The 18,471-nt window shown below is 35.4% G+C and overlaps 1 protein-coding gene across 2 annotated transcripts in view; it reads right to left on the bottom strand.

The window, feature by feature from the left end:
• WWC2 (WW and C2 domain containing 2) overlaps window positions 1–18,471 on the bottom strand; it is a 222,515-nt gene that overhangs the window by 114,585 nt on the left and 89,459 nt on the right. For both annotated transcript variants that reach the window (XM_031941982.1, XM_031941983.1), the window contains exon 2: window positions 18,197–18,306. In XM_031941982.1, coding sequence (XP_031797842.1) covers window positions 18,197–18,306 — 110 coding nt within the window. The remainder of the gene's footprint in view (window positions 1–18,196; window positions 18,307–18,471) is intronic.

Below are 18,471 nucleotides of genomic sequence, written 5' to 3'. Positions count from 1 at the left end.
TTTACAACTTAAACTGATGTTTTGATAGGGACTGGAAACAGAAATACAAGGATTCAAAAAAGTCTAAGTCCTTCCTTTAAGCAGCTATGAAAACCAACAATTATGGAGGAAATGCAAAGGAGAGCTAGCAATCTGGAATGGCACGGGTACAGCAGAAATACTAACAGAGACAAGCTCAAGATTACTGGCTGGCAGAGGTAGAAGATTTAAGGAATATGGATATCCTAGGAGCAGCTACCAAAACAGAAATTCAAAATGATGGACTAGAACAGAGCAGAACAAAAAAGATGTGTGTTTTTACATATTGAGTTGTAAAGATATCTGCATTTATGTAGATATAAACAGATAAATACATATTTGGAGAAATACACATGTCTACAAAGAATAAATGTATTTATATGTGCCTATGTACCATAAGTACAAATATATTTTAAACTCTAAATATGCAGAAACATCCATTTTTGGACATGGTCAAAATGGGAATTTGTTTTGCTTGACTATGCATATTTGTTACAATGATTTTGCTTTGATTTACTTTTTTTCTGAAGGGATAGTAGAAAATGACTATTAATTTTAAAAGTGTAATTAAAATAATTTTAAAATGCTCACACAAAAGGCCTGAAATAAACAAACAAACACAAAAATAATTCTAGGTCCTTGAACAGACATTCAGATGTTAGACCTACTGGGGCTTTGATGTCTCACACACAGCAGTTATAAAATAAATTTATGCAATATTAATGACAATTATTTTCTATGTAAAACAGCTAAGATGAAACATATAGCTTGGGAACTCCAATTCTGCTTACAAACAGTATGCTGTCAATAAGCAAAGTTCTGAGTTATGCAAATTGTTTTCTGAGCTAGTAGAATGAATGGCTAAGCAAACTAAAATCAAGAGTTCTATGAGTGTATTTCATTTATTTGTTCTGATTCTTGTCACAATTGGTTGATATTGGCATACTCAAACAATTACAAAAATTATTTCACCATGAAAAACAACTAAATTATTAGAAATTATTTGAATGTATGATATTTTCATAAACCATCTTCCTTCCCCACTACTTTTCCCAATAAGGAAATAAACAGTACCTCCACTAAAGTCTTCTTCTACCACCTCAATGGGTTAAGGAGGTAACTTTACTTTTCTCAAAACAGTATCAGCAAAGCAAGAGCCCTGTGAAGTATAAAAGAATTCCAAAGTATACCCTGATTTTATAGAGCATGTGTGTCATTCAAAAACCAGCCTAAATGAGCTCGGAAAGGTTGGCAGACAAAAGATGACAGGTATTTTTGGTGGTATTTGGACAGGGGGAGATGCAGAAAATCTGTTAAACTGAAGAATACTTGGCAATCTGTGTCATTCCCCATCCCTGGAATGGATTCCCATTTCTCTCATTTCCACCTCTAGAATTTTATGATTTCTACAGAATTTTGCTTGAGACATCTGCATGTATGTCCACTACTGATGTTCACAGTGTCTACCCCTCTTCACCAAAATTTAACTTGCATTTATATTGATTTTTAGGTCTCCGTGTCTCTAGGGTTTAGCACCACAGTAGGTGCTTAATAAATATTTACTGACTCAGAGAGTGACTAGTGTCTTCCTAGGGATTTGAGAAAGGATACATGGTGATAAGACAGTGCGGTGCATGGAGTGGCAGTCCTGAAGTCAGGAAGACTTGAGATCAAATGTAACTGAATACTTACTAGCTATGTGACCTTGGACAAGTCACTAAACCCTGTTTGCCTCAGGTTCCTCATCTGTAAAATAAGCTGGAGAAGGAAATGGAAACTACTCCAGTATCTCTGACAAGAAAACCCCAAATAGGGTCATGAAGAGTCAGACACAACTGAAACAACTGAACAAGTAAATCATGAAATTAATCCTCCTTAATAGAGTAGGAAAAAAATGGAAAAGCAGCAGAGCTTGATGAATAGCACACTAGATTTCAAATTAAAAAACAAGATTCAAAGCCCAGCTGGGAAAAGCTGCTAGTGGTCCTGGCATCCTTTCCAAAATAAAGGGCTATTACTTAAAGGTGGCTTCTAGCTCTAAATATCTGAGGAACATAAAGAACTAATCGGAATACCAACTGACATAATCTGAAACTGGAAAGCTACTTCAAAATGAATCCAGCCCATAACCAAACTGCTAAGGGAAAACACTATTATGACAACAACCAATTAAAATAGTCCCAAAGGCTTTTCATTAAATGTTACGCTGTTCCTTGGGAATTATGATACAAAAGACTCAGGGGATAGCAAAGGGAGGCCAGTGAGGTATTGTTTTCTCACATAAGAAGTGGTAAAATCATGCTACCAAGTGTGGATCTCTGAGACAACTTGCCTAATATAACAATGGTGGCAGCAAATAAATTATTTCAGAGGAATATGACTTCAGGAAGGAAGGATCCTTCAGGGTCATCTAGTCCAAGCCCCCTTTCCCATTTTAAAGATATGGAACTAAGGCCCAGAGGGATTAAGTGACTTGTCCCAAAATATATAGGTATGAATTCAAACTCATAGACTCCAAATCTATTGGTTTTTCCATTCTTCTCAGTGTCTATCCTATTTAAAAATTTTTTTGCAAGATTAAATGCCCTACACCTTCTGAATTACACTTACTCTGTTTCATCAGGCCATAGAAGTTAACCTTAGGTTTATGAAGCCGGGACTTATTTATTATAGCACAAATCTATAGCAGGACCTATTCAAGTTTAAAAGCCCCAACCCCAGGATGTATATCTTTCATAGGAGGATGTAATAACTGTAGCAACTTCCTTGCTCTACCAAGCAAAAAAGATTGGAGTGTAGCAGTAATAGAAGCAGGGAATCTGAATACCAATTAGTAGTGAATTTCCCAGGAGAGTTCCTCTATACCTACCCCCATACCTATCCTTACACATACCCCCAACCATCCAACTCAGCAAATACTATGAATCAGCACCAGTCCCCAGCTCTAAGTTCCTTGCTCCCCTCCCCCATGAATAATCCTGTTCAACTCCAATATGAGATCCATAAAAGTCTGCCATATTCATCTGGTTTGGGGTACCTCATTCCACCTGAAACTTGTTTTGTTTTCATCCTCCCTAACTGTTCCTCTTTATTATAAATATGTTCCTTCAATAATAATGTTTCCTTGTTTCCTAGTACTACTGGTATCCTGAACCTCACAAATGCTAAACCTGCATTAGAGGAATAACCTCTATCTCTAGGAACATGGTGATAATTTTTTTTTGGTCACAGAAATTCAGGAAGACTCAAAAATAAACAGAGATATTGAATAAAATCACAGACTGATCGTGTTGATGAAATCACAGATCTTTAAAGAAACATTAATAATAATTAGCAGAAAGTAAAAAACTTTATAGCAAACCACTGTATACAAGCCATGATTGTGGAAACATACTTATTGGGTTAAAATCTAAATGATTTAATGATGTTGCCAACATTCCCACTAGCGAGGAGAGTTTCAAGTGACTTTAATGAACTATAATTGTGACTCTTCTAAATGTAGATCTACAATACCCAGTTAGAATATTTGGGAAAGCAGTACTGTGTAGAGAAAAGTACACTGATCTTTAAAATGAAAAGATCTGGTTTTAATTCCTGCTCTTCCATTAAGTAGCTATGTTACTTTAGCAAAGTCACAGCTTCTCAGACTCTATTCCCTCATCAATAAAATGAGCTCTCATTGGAATAAATCTTCTGTCTTTTGATACCCAGCATTTATAACAGAACATAAAAACACATTTAAAAATATTTGTTGAATTGAAATCAGTTCATCCCAAATGCTTCTTCAAGCTCCAAAATTTCATAATTCTAGTTACAGCGTAGAATTCAACACAAGTTCAACAGAAGAAGCTAAGAGCAAAAGGACAAAACCAAAACCAAAATGAATTACTAATGTTTTACTAGTATTAAACTAAAAAGTGGAATGGATTGCCTTGAAAGATAATGGATTTCTTCTCTTTGTAAGTCTTTAAGCAAAGCTGGATAACTCTTAGGCTGGTATTTTAATATTATTTTATTTTTTCAAAAACATGCAAAGGTAGTTTTCAATATTCACCTTTGCAAAATGCTGAGTTCCAGATTTTTCTCTCTCCTCCTCTTTTCCACTTCCCCAAAACAGCAAGCAATACAAATTAAACATGTTCAAATCTTCTAAACATATTTCCATATCCTGTCATGTTGTGCAAAAATATCAGAAAAAAAAGGAAAAGAAAAGAAAGGAAAAAAACAACAAGCAAACAATAATGAAAAAGGTGAAAATACTATTCTTTGATCCACATTCGTCTCCCTAGTTCTCTCTTGGAATTACAGATAGATAATAAATGGATGATAGGATAAATATATATACAAATATATGTGTGTAAGTGTGAAAAGGAGAGAGAGAGAGAGAGAGAGAGAGAGTGAGTCAGAGTCAAGAGAGCGATTCCTGATTTAAAAGGTAAAGTTCATGTGACAAAAATCACAATGGCATTTCTCTTTGTTTTTATTCACAAGAAAAGGTCACAACAAAATCCAAAGATGATTCTGCAACATGCTTTTGGGGAAAATGACTTTTATAGTTTAGAGAGAAGAAGGAAAAATAAAGGTGGGATCTTGAGAATGACAAGGATATATATTGAAATGTTGGGACTGTTTTAAAGATGCTACCATGGCAGTCTTGGAGAACTAGCTTCTTTTTTGTGTGCAAAGATAGTTGATAAAGTTCACATTATGACTATCTTAATTATGGTAATAAGATAGTCTGGATAAACTGATTATATCTGATAATAGCCGAATGGGATCTTTTTAGCATTTTCTGATAAGGGAAGAAAATAACTGGTTTCAGAGTTCACATCATATGTGTGTTTGTCAGCATAAATACAAATTTGTATGTAAATATATATATGTATATACACCATAACACATACATAAATATATGTATTGCATGTATATGTAAATCATGGGCATGAAGTTGATAACTAAACATGGGAACCAAAGACATTATTAAGAGTGTAAAGGTCCCTAAATGATGTCTTTTAGACTATTATACTGAATATGCATATAGTATAAAACAGGTGAAAAGAATATATAATAATTATTCTAGTGTTTCAATGGCTACTGTTCTTGAGTATTTAAATTCTTTTCTTGGTATTGCAAATAGAAATAATTATACAATTCACCGAACTACAAGGACAGAGAATATAGCTAATTGACCTGATCCAAGAACCTCTTCTTTAGAAGCAGAGAGATCAAGAATGACAATACAGTGCTATAAAAAGGAGGAAAAACCCAAAGTTGTTACAACTCTTACAAAGTTCAGAAGTAAAGGAAAGAGATTTGGGGAGAAGCTTAAAAGAGAAAGAAAGAAGGGGAGGAAAAAGAAAGATGTGCAAGTATATCAGTTTAGAAGGGAGAACTGCTGAAATGGGCCATAATTAAGGAAAAAACAAAAGGAGATTGGGATCCATGGGAGCAATCTCCTCTTTTCCCACCACCCTCAGAGCAACTTTACTGTAAACCAAATCAGGCATGATTTTTTTACTTTAAGAAGGATGCAAAGGTTGAAGATAAAGGAAAAATCAGCAAAAGAAATAAGTACATTAACATCTACTGGTCATCCTGCCATCTGGGGGAGGGGGTGGGGGGTAAGAGGTTAAAAAATGGAACAAGAGGTTTGGCAATCGTTAATGCTGTAAAGTTACCCATGCATATATCCTGTAAATAAAAGGCTATTAAATTAAAAAAAAAATTAAAAAAAAAAAAAAAGAAATAAGTACAAAATAATTCATTAGGGTTCTGAGGACTGTCCAAGGGCTAAAATAATAGAATGAGTTTTATGCAGATGCCCAAAAGGATAAATCTTCAACTAGGAGAAGAGATTCTTAATTTGAGATCTTTGACTATATTATTTAAAAAGTATTTCTGTTTCTATATAATTTATTTTCTTTAAAATTCTTGAAATCATTGTTCTAAGATGGGATCATAAACTTCCCTAGATTACCAGATGAGGTCCAGAACACAAAAGAAAGTTAAGAATCTTTAGAATCTTTTGGATTAATATAGATTCTGCAGTATTTGGGCTGGTTGTCACTCTTGGAACCAATCTGGCTTCTAGAAAAATGGTATTGGTCTGAACAAAGGCAAACACAAATGTGTTGGTGATGATTTCTCAGCAATACTCTATCAAAAGAGGTTAGGCCCTCAACTACTAAAGTAAGAGGCATGAATGGGTCTATAAACTCCTGCCAAGCAAAAATATATTCTCACTTAAGCAAACATTCTTTGGTAATGCCTACAGTATTCAACTAGAAATTATTTATTTCTATATAAGCTACTTAAACCTCTTCAACACACATACACACATTCTCTCTGTCTTTCTTTCTCTCCTTCTCTGTGTCTCTCTCTCTGTCTCTTTTTCTCTCAAAGGAAGCACAGCAATATTTTAAAATTTATGGTTATGAAGCAAAGGAAAGCAAATAATGCTGATAGTGCCAGAAATCCACATCATAAATCTCATTCTACTATAGCTCTCAATTTCTATATGCTTATTTTCCTTTGCTACATTCTGAAACAAGTCTTTCCCAGTTCTTCTTAACCTTTGTTTTTTCTCTGAGACCATGCCTCACTTATTCTGTAAATATCTCATTTGAATATAGTTGTTTATACATTGTTCCCTCTCTTCTTGTTCCCCACATACATACTGGATCGTGTCCTTCTCATGGCCAGAGGCTGCCTTTTCTCTTTCTCTGTGTTATTAGTGCTGGCAACACAGCAGATGCTTAATGAATGCTCGTTGACTGACTCTTACTGGATAAACTATGACATAACTTGTCATTTAAGTTTAAAATAACATAACAAATCAATTTATAGGAAACTTTCATTTTATTTGGTATTTCATTATCTATGAGGCATTTTAAGTAAATAAATTGAATATTTAAGCACTGTAGCCAATTTTGACAATGAATACTCTTTAGAACTAGTGTGAAGAATATGGCATGCTTTAATGCTTCGTTTTGGGATAGGTTAGGCCAGACCCAACCTGTCTTCAACGGGCACAAAGCAGAAGTAGATCAAATCTCAACACTAAACTGACTTTATGCTAGAAAGCCTTTTTCAGGTCTAGATTACTGTTCTGTGCACACAAGTGGTTTTCTAGGGTCCAAGCCCACTGTTTTACTGGGACAGACTTCTTAACCTGGTTAAGTCCATTACATGTTCTCTCATATTAAAGAAAAGAAAAGGGAATCTTCTTTAAAACAGTAAGCATTCTTTTTCATTATAAAATCAATGCATATAAAATTTTTTTAAATTACCCAGATATAGGATGAGTATGGTTATCCAATGTCCAAAAATAAGGCTAGAGACAAGAAGATCCTGTGCAACTAGAATTTGCAACTTTGCACAGGATTGAGCCTTTGCAGACAGCATCACTGCAGATGATCTCAGAAGTGTGGACAATCCTGCGGCTGAGCAAAGAGCACCTGTGGTTTTCAGACAATATAATTACATAGCTTCAATTCTGAATAGGCATAACTTAGCTATTCTGCCACTTAATTTATTAAAGTCAATTTCAATTCATATCCAAAATTACTTAAGATAAATTATTTAGTTCAGGCTAGGTTCTAAGTGGGACCTTGTCCCAAAAATTACTCTCTTTGAGGATTTGGGGCAGATCAGCAGAAACACTCCACTAGACTCTTAAACACCACGGACTATAAGAATCTCAGTAAGGGATGTTTACATTTTATGAAATATTTTGCACAATTCAAACAGGAATTACAAAACAGGGCTCTCAAAAGTACCTTTGAAAAAGATTTCCCAAAACAATGTTCTTTATCTCTACCAAATGGATACATTTGCTGAATGATCTATGAAGATTATTTATTAAAAGTAAATACTTAAAGAAAGTACATTATTATGAAGGTATTAAGATGTGACAACACAAAGAGACCACTCTATTGTAAGGTAAAATGATTTGAATGTTGTCTATACTACAGTAGTAGTAGTAACACAATGAAAAATGTGTAAACATCCCCATGCCTCATGGGAATTCACTATTCCACGAGTTCTTATAAATGTGAAGTTTAAATATAGGAATGAATTATCAGAGCTCACAGTGAACAACAAACATTAGACTGGGGAAATGTATCCCAGTTTAGAACTAATCTCAAGCTTGCCTATTTTTCTTCCTATCTGAAAGAATAGATATAACCACTATGAATTTTTTAAATGACCTCATTTGGATTAATTTACTTTTTCATCAAATCTGCAGTGTATGCTCAATTTCCATGACCCCCTACCTCCTTCCACCACAGAGCCACCCACAGGGACAGTCATACCTTTGTTCTTCTTCCACAATCCATAAGTATTCTACTTTCATAATTCTGAATTTTTTTTTTGATCATAACCTTTTATCGCTCCATCTCTTCCTATGCCTCATTCCTCTTAAGTTTATTCTTCATTCTCAACATGACTTCCAGGGTCCTAAAACCCTTAGAACTGTCCATCCCGTTATCCTGTTCTAGCTTTATTTCTTCTCTTCCCCAACTTGACTCTACAATTAATTTAATCTTAACACTTCAAAAAAACTAGGTGATATAGCTCCAGACGTGGAGTCAAGAAGACCCATTTTCCTGTGTTCAAATCTGGCTTCAGATACACTGTATAACCCTGGATTTAAAATCACTTCACTTGTTTGTCTCAGTTTTATCTGTTGAAGAAATGGAAAACACTTCAATACCATTGCCAAGGAAACAAGGAGATCACTATTATAAGGCAAAATGATTTGAATGTTGTCTACACTATAGGAGTAGTAGTAACACATTGAATAATGTGCAAACATCCCATGCCTCATGGGAATTCACGATCCACGAGTTCTTATGAATATGATCATGAAGTCAGACATGACTGAACAACAAGTACTTTGAACTGCTTTTTAATGTCTAATTCTATGCCCCTTGTTCCATTGCTGCTCAAATATTGTCCAATTTTGGCCTTGAACTATTCCCATCATGCACCTCCTCCACCTTTCTCTTATGTTGCTGAACAGTGTTGGAGGAAGTCATTGAACTAAATGAGTTCACTACAAATTTATATTATTTAATCTTAACTGGGCTGACGCTGCAGGACACAAAGTAATTTTTTTTATTTCATTTCACTTGATTCTCTATCATACTCTCCACTAAAGCAGCCATTCTAAACTTTTTGTCTTCTCTCCTCAAGCTTCCCAGAATATCATCTACATTCTCAGAAGATCTCACCCCATACTTTGCTTCCCAGCTCTTAACACAGTGCTTGCCACAGAGAAGGTACTTTTAAAATGTTTGTTGATTGATTAGAGAGAAAATAAGGCTCAATCACCTGAGTTTTGTCTTCTCTTCATCTCAAAACCACCTATTCTCTCATCCTCCTTATAATTTCTGATAAAGAGGTCCAACATGCCCCCAGATTCCTATCCTTTCCTGTGTACTTTGATAGACTGCCCCCCCAAATTATCCTCTCTCTCCTTCTAAACTTCATCAATCTCAACCAATCCCCATTACCTGAAAAAAAGATGTCTGGATCTCCCCAAACCATAAAAAACCCTCACATGACCCCAGTAACCCCTCAGACAATCATTTTCCACTTTGCCTTCCTTTTTTAACCCAACTTCTGGAGGGAAAGAGGAACTTATAGTCTCCATTTCCCCCCTCTCCCTCATTTCTTTAACCCTGCATTCTCACCATAACTGTTCTCTCCAAAGTTATTAATTATCTGTTAATTGCTAAATTTGATGTCTTTTTCCCAATCTTCAACCTTCTTGACCTCTCTGTTGAATCTAACACTGGTGATCACCTTCTACTCCTGAACATTTCTCCTCCCATTTCTTTTCCATCTGACATCTCTTTCTCAGTCTCTGTTACTGCTTCATTCCCCATACTATACAACCTAATTGTGTGTATATCACAGAATTTTGTCCTACACTCTTTCCCTGTTGTCCCCTCACTTTCAATTTGTCCACTAACATGAGTTCCATTTCACTTCTATCATCTAGGCTCTGTCCTTCACACACTACGTGACTGACTGTAAGCCAGTTGACCACTTTTCCCTCCCATAAAATGAGAAAGTTGGGACTAGGCGATTTCTAAGGTTCTCCTACTGTTTTGTTATCTTAAGTTATAATAGAAAATTTGTCTTTGATTTTCTTCTTAAAAAAAGAAAGGAAATAAGTAAAATTGGTTGTTTCAGCTAACCTCAAAGAAAGTTAACAGTATCCAAGTGACATTCTATAAATACTATAGTCTTTGTGTTTAGAAAATTGCACTGCAGAATTATCCTCGAGAACTAAAGCACCAGTATTCAAAACACATTCCTTTTGTTTTCTATTACTTCTGAAAGTTGACCCCACATGGGCTGTATGTATATATTGGAAAGATGCCAGCATTGTCTAATATTCAATGGCCTTTTCTGAAAGGCCATGTTTAAATAATGTAGTTGAAAGGATCAATACATATGTTGTATCAATTAAGAAACATTTAATTATAATTTGTTCTTTTTAATACAGCACTTTATAATGCTTCCAGGATTCCACTAGGATATTACAGAGGCCTAACTCTCCTAGGATCTCAATTCTACTCCCCACCCCCAACCTGGCTTTTCTCCATTAAGAAGTTGAGAAATGGGGGTGGAAAGAGGAGGGTTATCCCAAAAAGGAACTTGAAGCCAGCCTGAAATAAGAGGATTTCATCATGTTTTAAATTTAACATTGAAACCCCAATTTTATATTTTGCTAGCTGCACAATGCTCATAGCCATAAAGAGAATTAAAAATAAAATAGCTCTGATGGGTGCCTCTCTTTACCAATGGAAAGAAAAAACAGAATTCAGGAGTCTCAAATCTCTCTTCTAAAATTTCCCTTTTATTAAAATTTCAAATGCATTATCAGTCTTTTTGATGCTATTTTAACAAAACTTGCCTATCTTTCCTTCAAAAACAACTTGAAACACAATAACAGAAATACATGGCATCCCTTGGGCTAATTAAGGGTATCTGGGGGAGGGAAGAGTCACAAAAACTAGACTAGGAATCTAGAGGAAAAACTCCAGAGAAAACTAAAATGAATTGCTTATATTATATTACACAAGCTAGGTTAGCTTATTGAATTAAAAAAAGAAAAGAACTATCTTCCTCCTCCCCTCCCCCCGGCAACTGGGGTTAAGGGACTTGTCCAGGGTTACACAGCTAGGAAGTATGAAGTGTCTGAGGGCAGATTTGAACTCACTCCTGAGGACTGGTACTCTATCCACTCTATCTAGCCACCTAGCTGCTGCAAAAGGACTTTTTTTTTTTTTTTTTTTTTAAAGGATTTACAAAACAAAATCTCCATCAAGAGATTCATTCAATTCAGTGAACAACTTTTAAGCATTTAGGGTGGGTGCACACAGAACCCAATGTTATGTGCTGGGGAGATACAAAGTTTAGATCAGACACAGTCCCTGTCCTCAGAGAACTTTAAGTCTAATAAAATCAAAGACAATCAAAGACATACAAAGTTAACTATAATATACAATGCTTCCCATTTCAATATTTCAAAGATCTGTCATTTTATCAGTGTGGGAACTCACTTTGTCAGAGATTGTAAGCTCTCTAGCTTCATCAGATTTGTCAGAACATACATTTCACTATCATTGCTTCCAATGCCATGATAAGGGACCCTGAAGGCTCTTTCTATAGAAAAATATACCTAAAGGCAGGGCAATCAGTTACTGAGTTATGAAATAAATCACTTCAAAAAATCCAAGGGAAAGAAGAAAAAGGGAAGGGAAGGGAAGGGAGGGAGGGAGGGAAGAAGGGAGGAAAAGAGGGAAAAAAGGATGGAGGGAGGGAGGAGTAAAGAGAGGATAGAGGAGAATTTATTAGGCACATATATATACATGGCTATGTGGCATACTGGATAGAGCACTGGGTATGAAATCAGAAAGACCTAAATGCAATTCTCCCTCACACATTTTCTAACCAACTCTTTAAGACTCAGTTTCCTCATTTGAAAACTGAGCACAACAATAGCATCTACCTCACAGATTGTTTTGAGGATTGCATAAAGCAGCATCTAAAGAGATTGCAGACTGTTATTTAAATAGTAACTAATTAATATTATCACTAGCATCATCATTATCATTGCAAAGCACTGTATTAAATGCTTGAGACATTAATAGGGCAGTCAGCTAGCACAGTGGATAAAGTGCCAGGGTTGGAGTCAGGAAGACTCATCTTTCTGAGTTCAAATCTGGCCTCGGAACTTACTATCTCTGTGACCCTGGGCAGGTCCTTTAACCCCATCTGCCTCACGTCGTCATCTTCGATGATTTAGAGAAGGAAATGGCAAACCATTCTAGTACCTGAGCTAAGGAAACTCCAAATAAGATCATATAGAGTTTGATACAACTGAAAAAATGAATGAACAGGAACTAATAAAATAGCAAAGTAAGATAGTCTCTGCCCTCAAGGGGCTTGCATTCTAATGGGGAAGAAGGAAGACAATGCAGATGGAAGTTTTCAGATAAAAGTCAGATGGAAAAGTCCCAAGGTCCTTAGAATCATGGCAGCAAAGCAAGTGGCAATACCTCTTCTTTCACATCTTTAACATTAATTCATTTCTGTTTCTGACTGAACCACTGGTGTTGAGAACCATGAAAGATTATTATCAACAAATTTGAAGGATGTGACATATGAATTTTGGACATGGGCCAGCTTTCAAGGAGGAATAAGAGATCTGACAGGCAAAGTGGGAAAAGGAGGATATTTGAGGCACCAGGGACTTCATGTTCATTGACAGGGAATAGTTCAATTTAGTTAGCTGAAATGCAATACACATAGAAAGAAACAGTATTAAGCCAAGCTAAAAAAGCAGGATGATAAAAGACTGTGGAGAGTCTCTAATCCTGGGCAAAGGAATATGGAATTTTTTGCATCAGCAATAAGAATTCCATGTATTAGGAAAAATATTTGAGCAGCTCTAAAAAAAGAAGCATTGAGAACAGCAATTTTCATCAGGTGAACAAAGTTCACACACACACACACAGACACACACACACACACATACATATACACATACATACACACATATGCATAAATATCTAGGTACATGAGACAGATTTACAAAGTTTTACATGTTTTATCTCATTTGATCTTCCCAATCACAATATTTGGTAGACTTCCCAAGTGACATACTCCAAATGTATTTCTGTTTTATAGAGGCAAAAACAATGTTCAATGAGTTCTCCATGGTCATATGGCTAAGATGAGAGGTGAATTTCAAACTCACATATTTCTAGACTCCAAACACAAAGCCGAGCTCTTTCTATTATTTTAAAATAATTGTTATATCATTGTAGGATATGGAGCTGGAAGGGAATTTAGAGTTCCTTAAGGTGGACAGAAAACTAAAGATAGAGTCAACAAACCCAAGTGTGGTGAATACTACTATTTACTTTTATTTATGAGACATTAGATAAATCCTTTATTATAAGCTTCATTTGTAAAATGAAAGGATTGCACTAGATCCCTAAAGTCCCTTCTATGTTTGCTTGCAAATAAAGAAACTGAGGCATATTAATTAATTTTAAAAGATTCCATCTTTAAGCTTTACCTCAAAATGATTATTTCCCATTTCCAATAGTAAAGTCAAAATCTTAGAAAAACACTTCATAACTGATGTTAAGCTCTTGCCTCCAAATATAGAAAAATTCCACAAAAATGCCAATAAACCTATCATTTTAAGCAACTATAATTTTCAAGGTCAAATCTTAGAGTATTGACCCAGGATGAGACAGAAACAGTTTTAATAAACAAAACATTTCAATCCCTCATCTTTCATAAAAAGGAAAAGAAAAAATGCTGAAATTGTGTAATGTACAGATATAACATATGTGCATACCAGCTGTTAAAATAGGATAATACCATTTGCTCTCTAAACTGCTTTACAGAAATGTCTCGAAGATTAATGAGATAATGAACCTGGTTCTTTTAAGTGAGGAAACTACTTGCTGTATGTAATTTGGACACTTTGGGGTACATCAAATCCATCAAGGTACTAGGATATTATTAATGTACTAAGACAAAATGAAAGCCCGAAAAGTTTTATATATTCCTAATTGTTTTCAAAAATATTACAAATGAATTGTTTTCTAATTACTTATGTAGAAACGAATTTTAATTCCTGAAAGAAAAAGAAAAGCCTAAGGAGTGAATTGTGAGTAAAAAAAAAAAAAAAAATTCAAACCTACTATGTGAAGCACAGTACACAAGATATCAAAAATATTACAAATGAATTGTTTTATAATTACTTATGTAGAAATGAATTTTAATTCCTGAAAGAAAACGAAATATATATATATAATATACTGAGGACATAGGAAAGTCAAAAAAATTAAGGAAGGGGAAACAAAGGAATGAGCAGGTTCATTGGAAAAAGAGTAACGTTGGACTTAGTATTTTATGTAAGGCAATGATTGCAATAGGAAGATGTTAGAGGATGTATACATTTCAGGGACCCAGGTCATGTCAGGAAAAAGTGCTTCGAGGAGAGACCAAAAAACCAGGAAATTATCTCAGTGTGGATGGGAGAGAGTATGTGAAGGCAGACAGTATGACGTAAGCAGTATGAAATAGACTAGGAAGGCAGGACCTGTCCTATTCACCTGTCCAATGCCCTAATAGATATGGAAACTAGGATCCTGAGACGTTAATAAGAGACTTGCCCAAAACCATACAGGTAGTAAAGGACAAAGTTGGCATCCAAATCCAAAATTCAGCTCCAAGTCCAGCATTCTTTCTATGGAGGGGCTCACAAAGGGAAAGAAAATAAAAGAAAAAAGGAAAGAGCCTTGAAAATTACTCTGACTTAGGGGGCAAAGGGACCGCTAAGAAGAAAAAGTGAAAGAGATGGAGACAGAGCAAAGTGAGGAGGAGAGAAAGGAAAAAAATTACGGAAGAGAGATTACAAAATTGAATTATCTGGTCAGCAGTGACAGCTGGTCAGCTTCAGAAGGACAAGGATGAGGAGGACTAGAGAGCAAAGGAGCTTTGAGAATAAAGACTTTTACTTCCATTACAACAATACAGTAATTTTACTCATAGGAGAGGGAACCAGATGCATTTGAATATTACCATTATTTAATTACTTCAAAAAACTTCAGTTTATCGTAATTATCAGAGATGGTCCCAAAATATGCTCTTACTGGGTTCTCAAAGATACTTCAGCAAAGCAAAATGTCTGGTCTTAACCCAACTGGGAAGTGTTTTAAGACAAGGGGAAAAAAAGACCTTGTGCCTTCCTTCTGAGAACTAGCCTAGCTAAGTTAAGAATGGATTCATCAACAAAAATCTGTGTATTGGCTAGATTTCAGAACTGGTCTTAAAGCAAAACCAAGCTGATTCTAATTGAGCACCAATAGATCTTAGATCAAAAGCCCCATTTGGTCATTGTTCGGGTCCTGATTGCTCAGATGGCAATATGGGGTAAATAGCAGTCATTTCTCTTTTGACCAGAAAACCTAATCTTCTCTTCCTAGATTCATTCATTTATTTAGATTTTTCTTGGGGGACAAGGGGGAAAGAGAGGAAAAAGGGGGGAACTAGGTGAAAGAGGAGATTCTATGCCTCAATTGTCTCCTAGCCTTAATCACTGAGACTTGTTGAAAACCTGAGCTTAAAAAGGCCAAGGTCTTCCACTGTATCCAGGGCCATCTCTAGTCATTTGGATCTACCTCTGGCCACTGGACCCAGATGGCTCTGGATGGGAAAGTGAGGCTGGTGACCTTGCACAGCCCTCCCTCACTTAAATCCAAGTCACCTGCATGTCACAGCATCACCTCCTTGATGTCATGGTTCCCTTCAAAAATGAAGGACAAACAACAACCTTAGATAAGAGATAATGGATTGTTCTGACCATAAACAACCCACATAAAACAGTCTGCTGAGTCATAGAGGGGTTTCAAGTTGCCTTGATAGAGATATCATAGCATTTAGCGATAAAAGCAATGGAAGGGAACATACAATAAGACAATGAAGCCAGGAAAGGTTAAATGCCTTAAATGAGATCACGTCATCCTGCCATCTGGGGGAGGGGGTGGGGGGGGTAAGAGGTGAAAAATTGGAACAAGAGGTTTGGCAATTGTTAATGCTGTAAAGTTACCAATGCATATATCCTGTAAATAAAAGGCTATTAAATTAAAAAAAAAAAAATTAAATGAGATCACACGGGCAGTAGTTATCAAAGCTAGAATTCCAATCAAATACTCTAATTCTAAAACTAGTGATCATTCCACTACATGACAGGAATCCCACTCACAGAAGAAATCAAAGGTCTTATCAAATAATGAAGTGGAGATCACATTAAAAAAAAAATAGTCTCTTCTACCATAAGACTTCAGTGTTTGCCTCCTTTGATGACAACCGGGAACTAAAAACAGACAAATGACAACAGAGCTAAAACAACGGAGTCTAAAACTTACTAGCATTTGGATTCTCTGAAAAATTATGATTGGTTTTAAACTCATAAATTTCAAAAAATCTTTCAGGTAGAAGTTTCCAAAAAGTGAACAAAATTTCTTTTGATCTGATTAAAAAGAGATATTAGAAACAATTTTTAATAATTGTTAATCATCTACATGACTAAAGTTGGCTTCCAAATATACTTTGGGTTTCCCTACTACAATAGTAGTAGGGAATATTAATACTACCTGTGTATCTATTTTAAAAGCTTTAACTCAAGAATTCAAATCCACTTCCCTCCTTTATCCCAGCTTCACTCTATGCCTGAGAGTTATATTATTTGAGAGTTAGAAAAGCTATTGCATTGCAACTATTAGTGATTCAAGATGCTGCATATGTACCTGCTGACTTATTAGGAAATTTCATCATGTAATACTTCCTACTAGCTAATCTTCTCTGCTTCCCTGTCTACCACTGGATTGATGTGAACATTTCATTATTCATTTCTGATTGATTCCTCAGCACAGCACCTTCCTTTAGTCGAAATTACTGGAAGAGAAGCCTTCATCCTAACCTCTATTTAACTTTTACAAGAGTCTCATACAAAATTACTCAGAGATATTCAAAGCCTTCTCTCATTACTAGGCCTGTCTAACATATGGCCTTCACCCACTACAGATTTTCAGATGTGTGAAGCATGATTTCATTAGTTTTGGATCCTTTCTCATTACAGGAGAAAACGAATATTCATGTTTATAAAGATCAAAACTGCCATCTTTAGAAATATCCCTTACTGAGAGATAGTTTTTATAATTGATAACTAATACGAGTGTGTTCAAACATATTTTATATGTTTAGCTTTTTGGTTTTCTAAAAAAAAAAAAAAAAAAAAAAAAAATGTGTCATCAATCTAACCTGTCTTAGGTTTGTCAAAAACATAGCAACTACCAACCTCAAAAGGAAGCTGCAAAAATTAATGACTAATACTTCACTTGTTCTAATGTACATTTAATATAAAGATATCATATAGTGTAATGATTTATAATAAGAATTTGCCAAAGAGATTTTTTTAAAGTATGAAATATATTCCCAAAATACTTGCATTAATGAAATCCTTCCAGAAAGACATGAGAAATCTATCTGCTACATAAGCTACAGGAAATGTGGCAAAAGAAGAAACAGAATAACTGCAAAGAGTAGAAAAGAGAACATGGCTCTTTTCTGGGGAGCAATCACCACATTTACAATGGCTGCCATGGTGGCCTGGGGGAAAAAGAAGATAATGTCTCTTTTGCCCCTTATAAGCAAAGCACTTTCAAAGCACCACAGAGAAGTTGTAGGAGAAATTCAGAGTGTTGTAAATTACTATGAGACAGTAAGGTTACACCTTCAAGAGGAGAAGGTCATTTACTCCCATTCCCCACAGTACTGAGAGATCAAATGTGGCTAGAATAAGTCATGAACCTATATACCAGCAAAGTTAATACCAGAGAAAGGGAGAAATCTACTCTTATAAGAAAACAATGAATCTACTTCCTCGATGACTTATTATTCTCAAGTTGCACATAGTTTTTATTGTTTTTTGTAATTGAGAAATTTCTCTCCCATCTGAAAAACTGTGACGCACAAAGAAAATGCACCTAATAGACAATTAGATGGAGACAACACAACCAGATAGATCTTGAACAGATCTTTGATGTAGATACTTTAAAAGAAATGAGAAACTTACTGTTGATGTGGTCAATGTAGTAGACACCAATCTGGTGGTCAAAGGCTGCTTCCCACCCCCATGGCAGTTCATCTCCAACACAATCCGCAAATGAGAGGGGTTTGGTTAGCCTAAAATAAAATCAAAACAGTTAAGTCAGTGAGAATTATTCCCTCTATAAATGGAACAGAATGGAATAAGCATTTATTAAGCACTCACTATGTGATAGACAATGTTTGAACACTTTAACAAATATGATTTTATTTGATTCTCATAATAATACACTGAGGGAGGTG

The sequence above is a fragment of the Sarcophilus harrisii genome, chromosome 6 (assembly GCF_902635505.1).
Source record: "Sarcophilus harrisii chromosome 6, mSarHar1.11, whole genome shotgun sequence".
NCBI lineage: Eukaryota > Metazoa > Chordata > Mammalia > Dasyuromorphia > Dasyuridae > Sarcophilus > Sarcophilus harrisii.
Note: the sequence above shows the minus strand (reverse complement) of the source record. Positions and strands in the feature narration are given on the sequence as shown.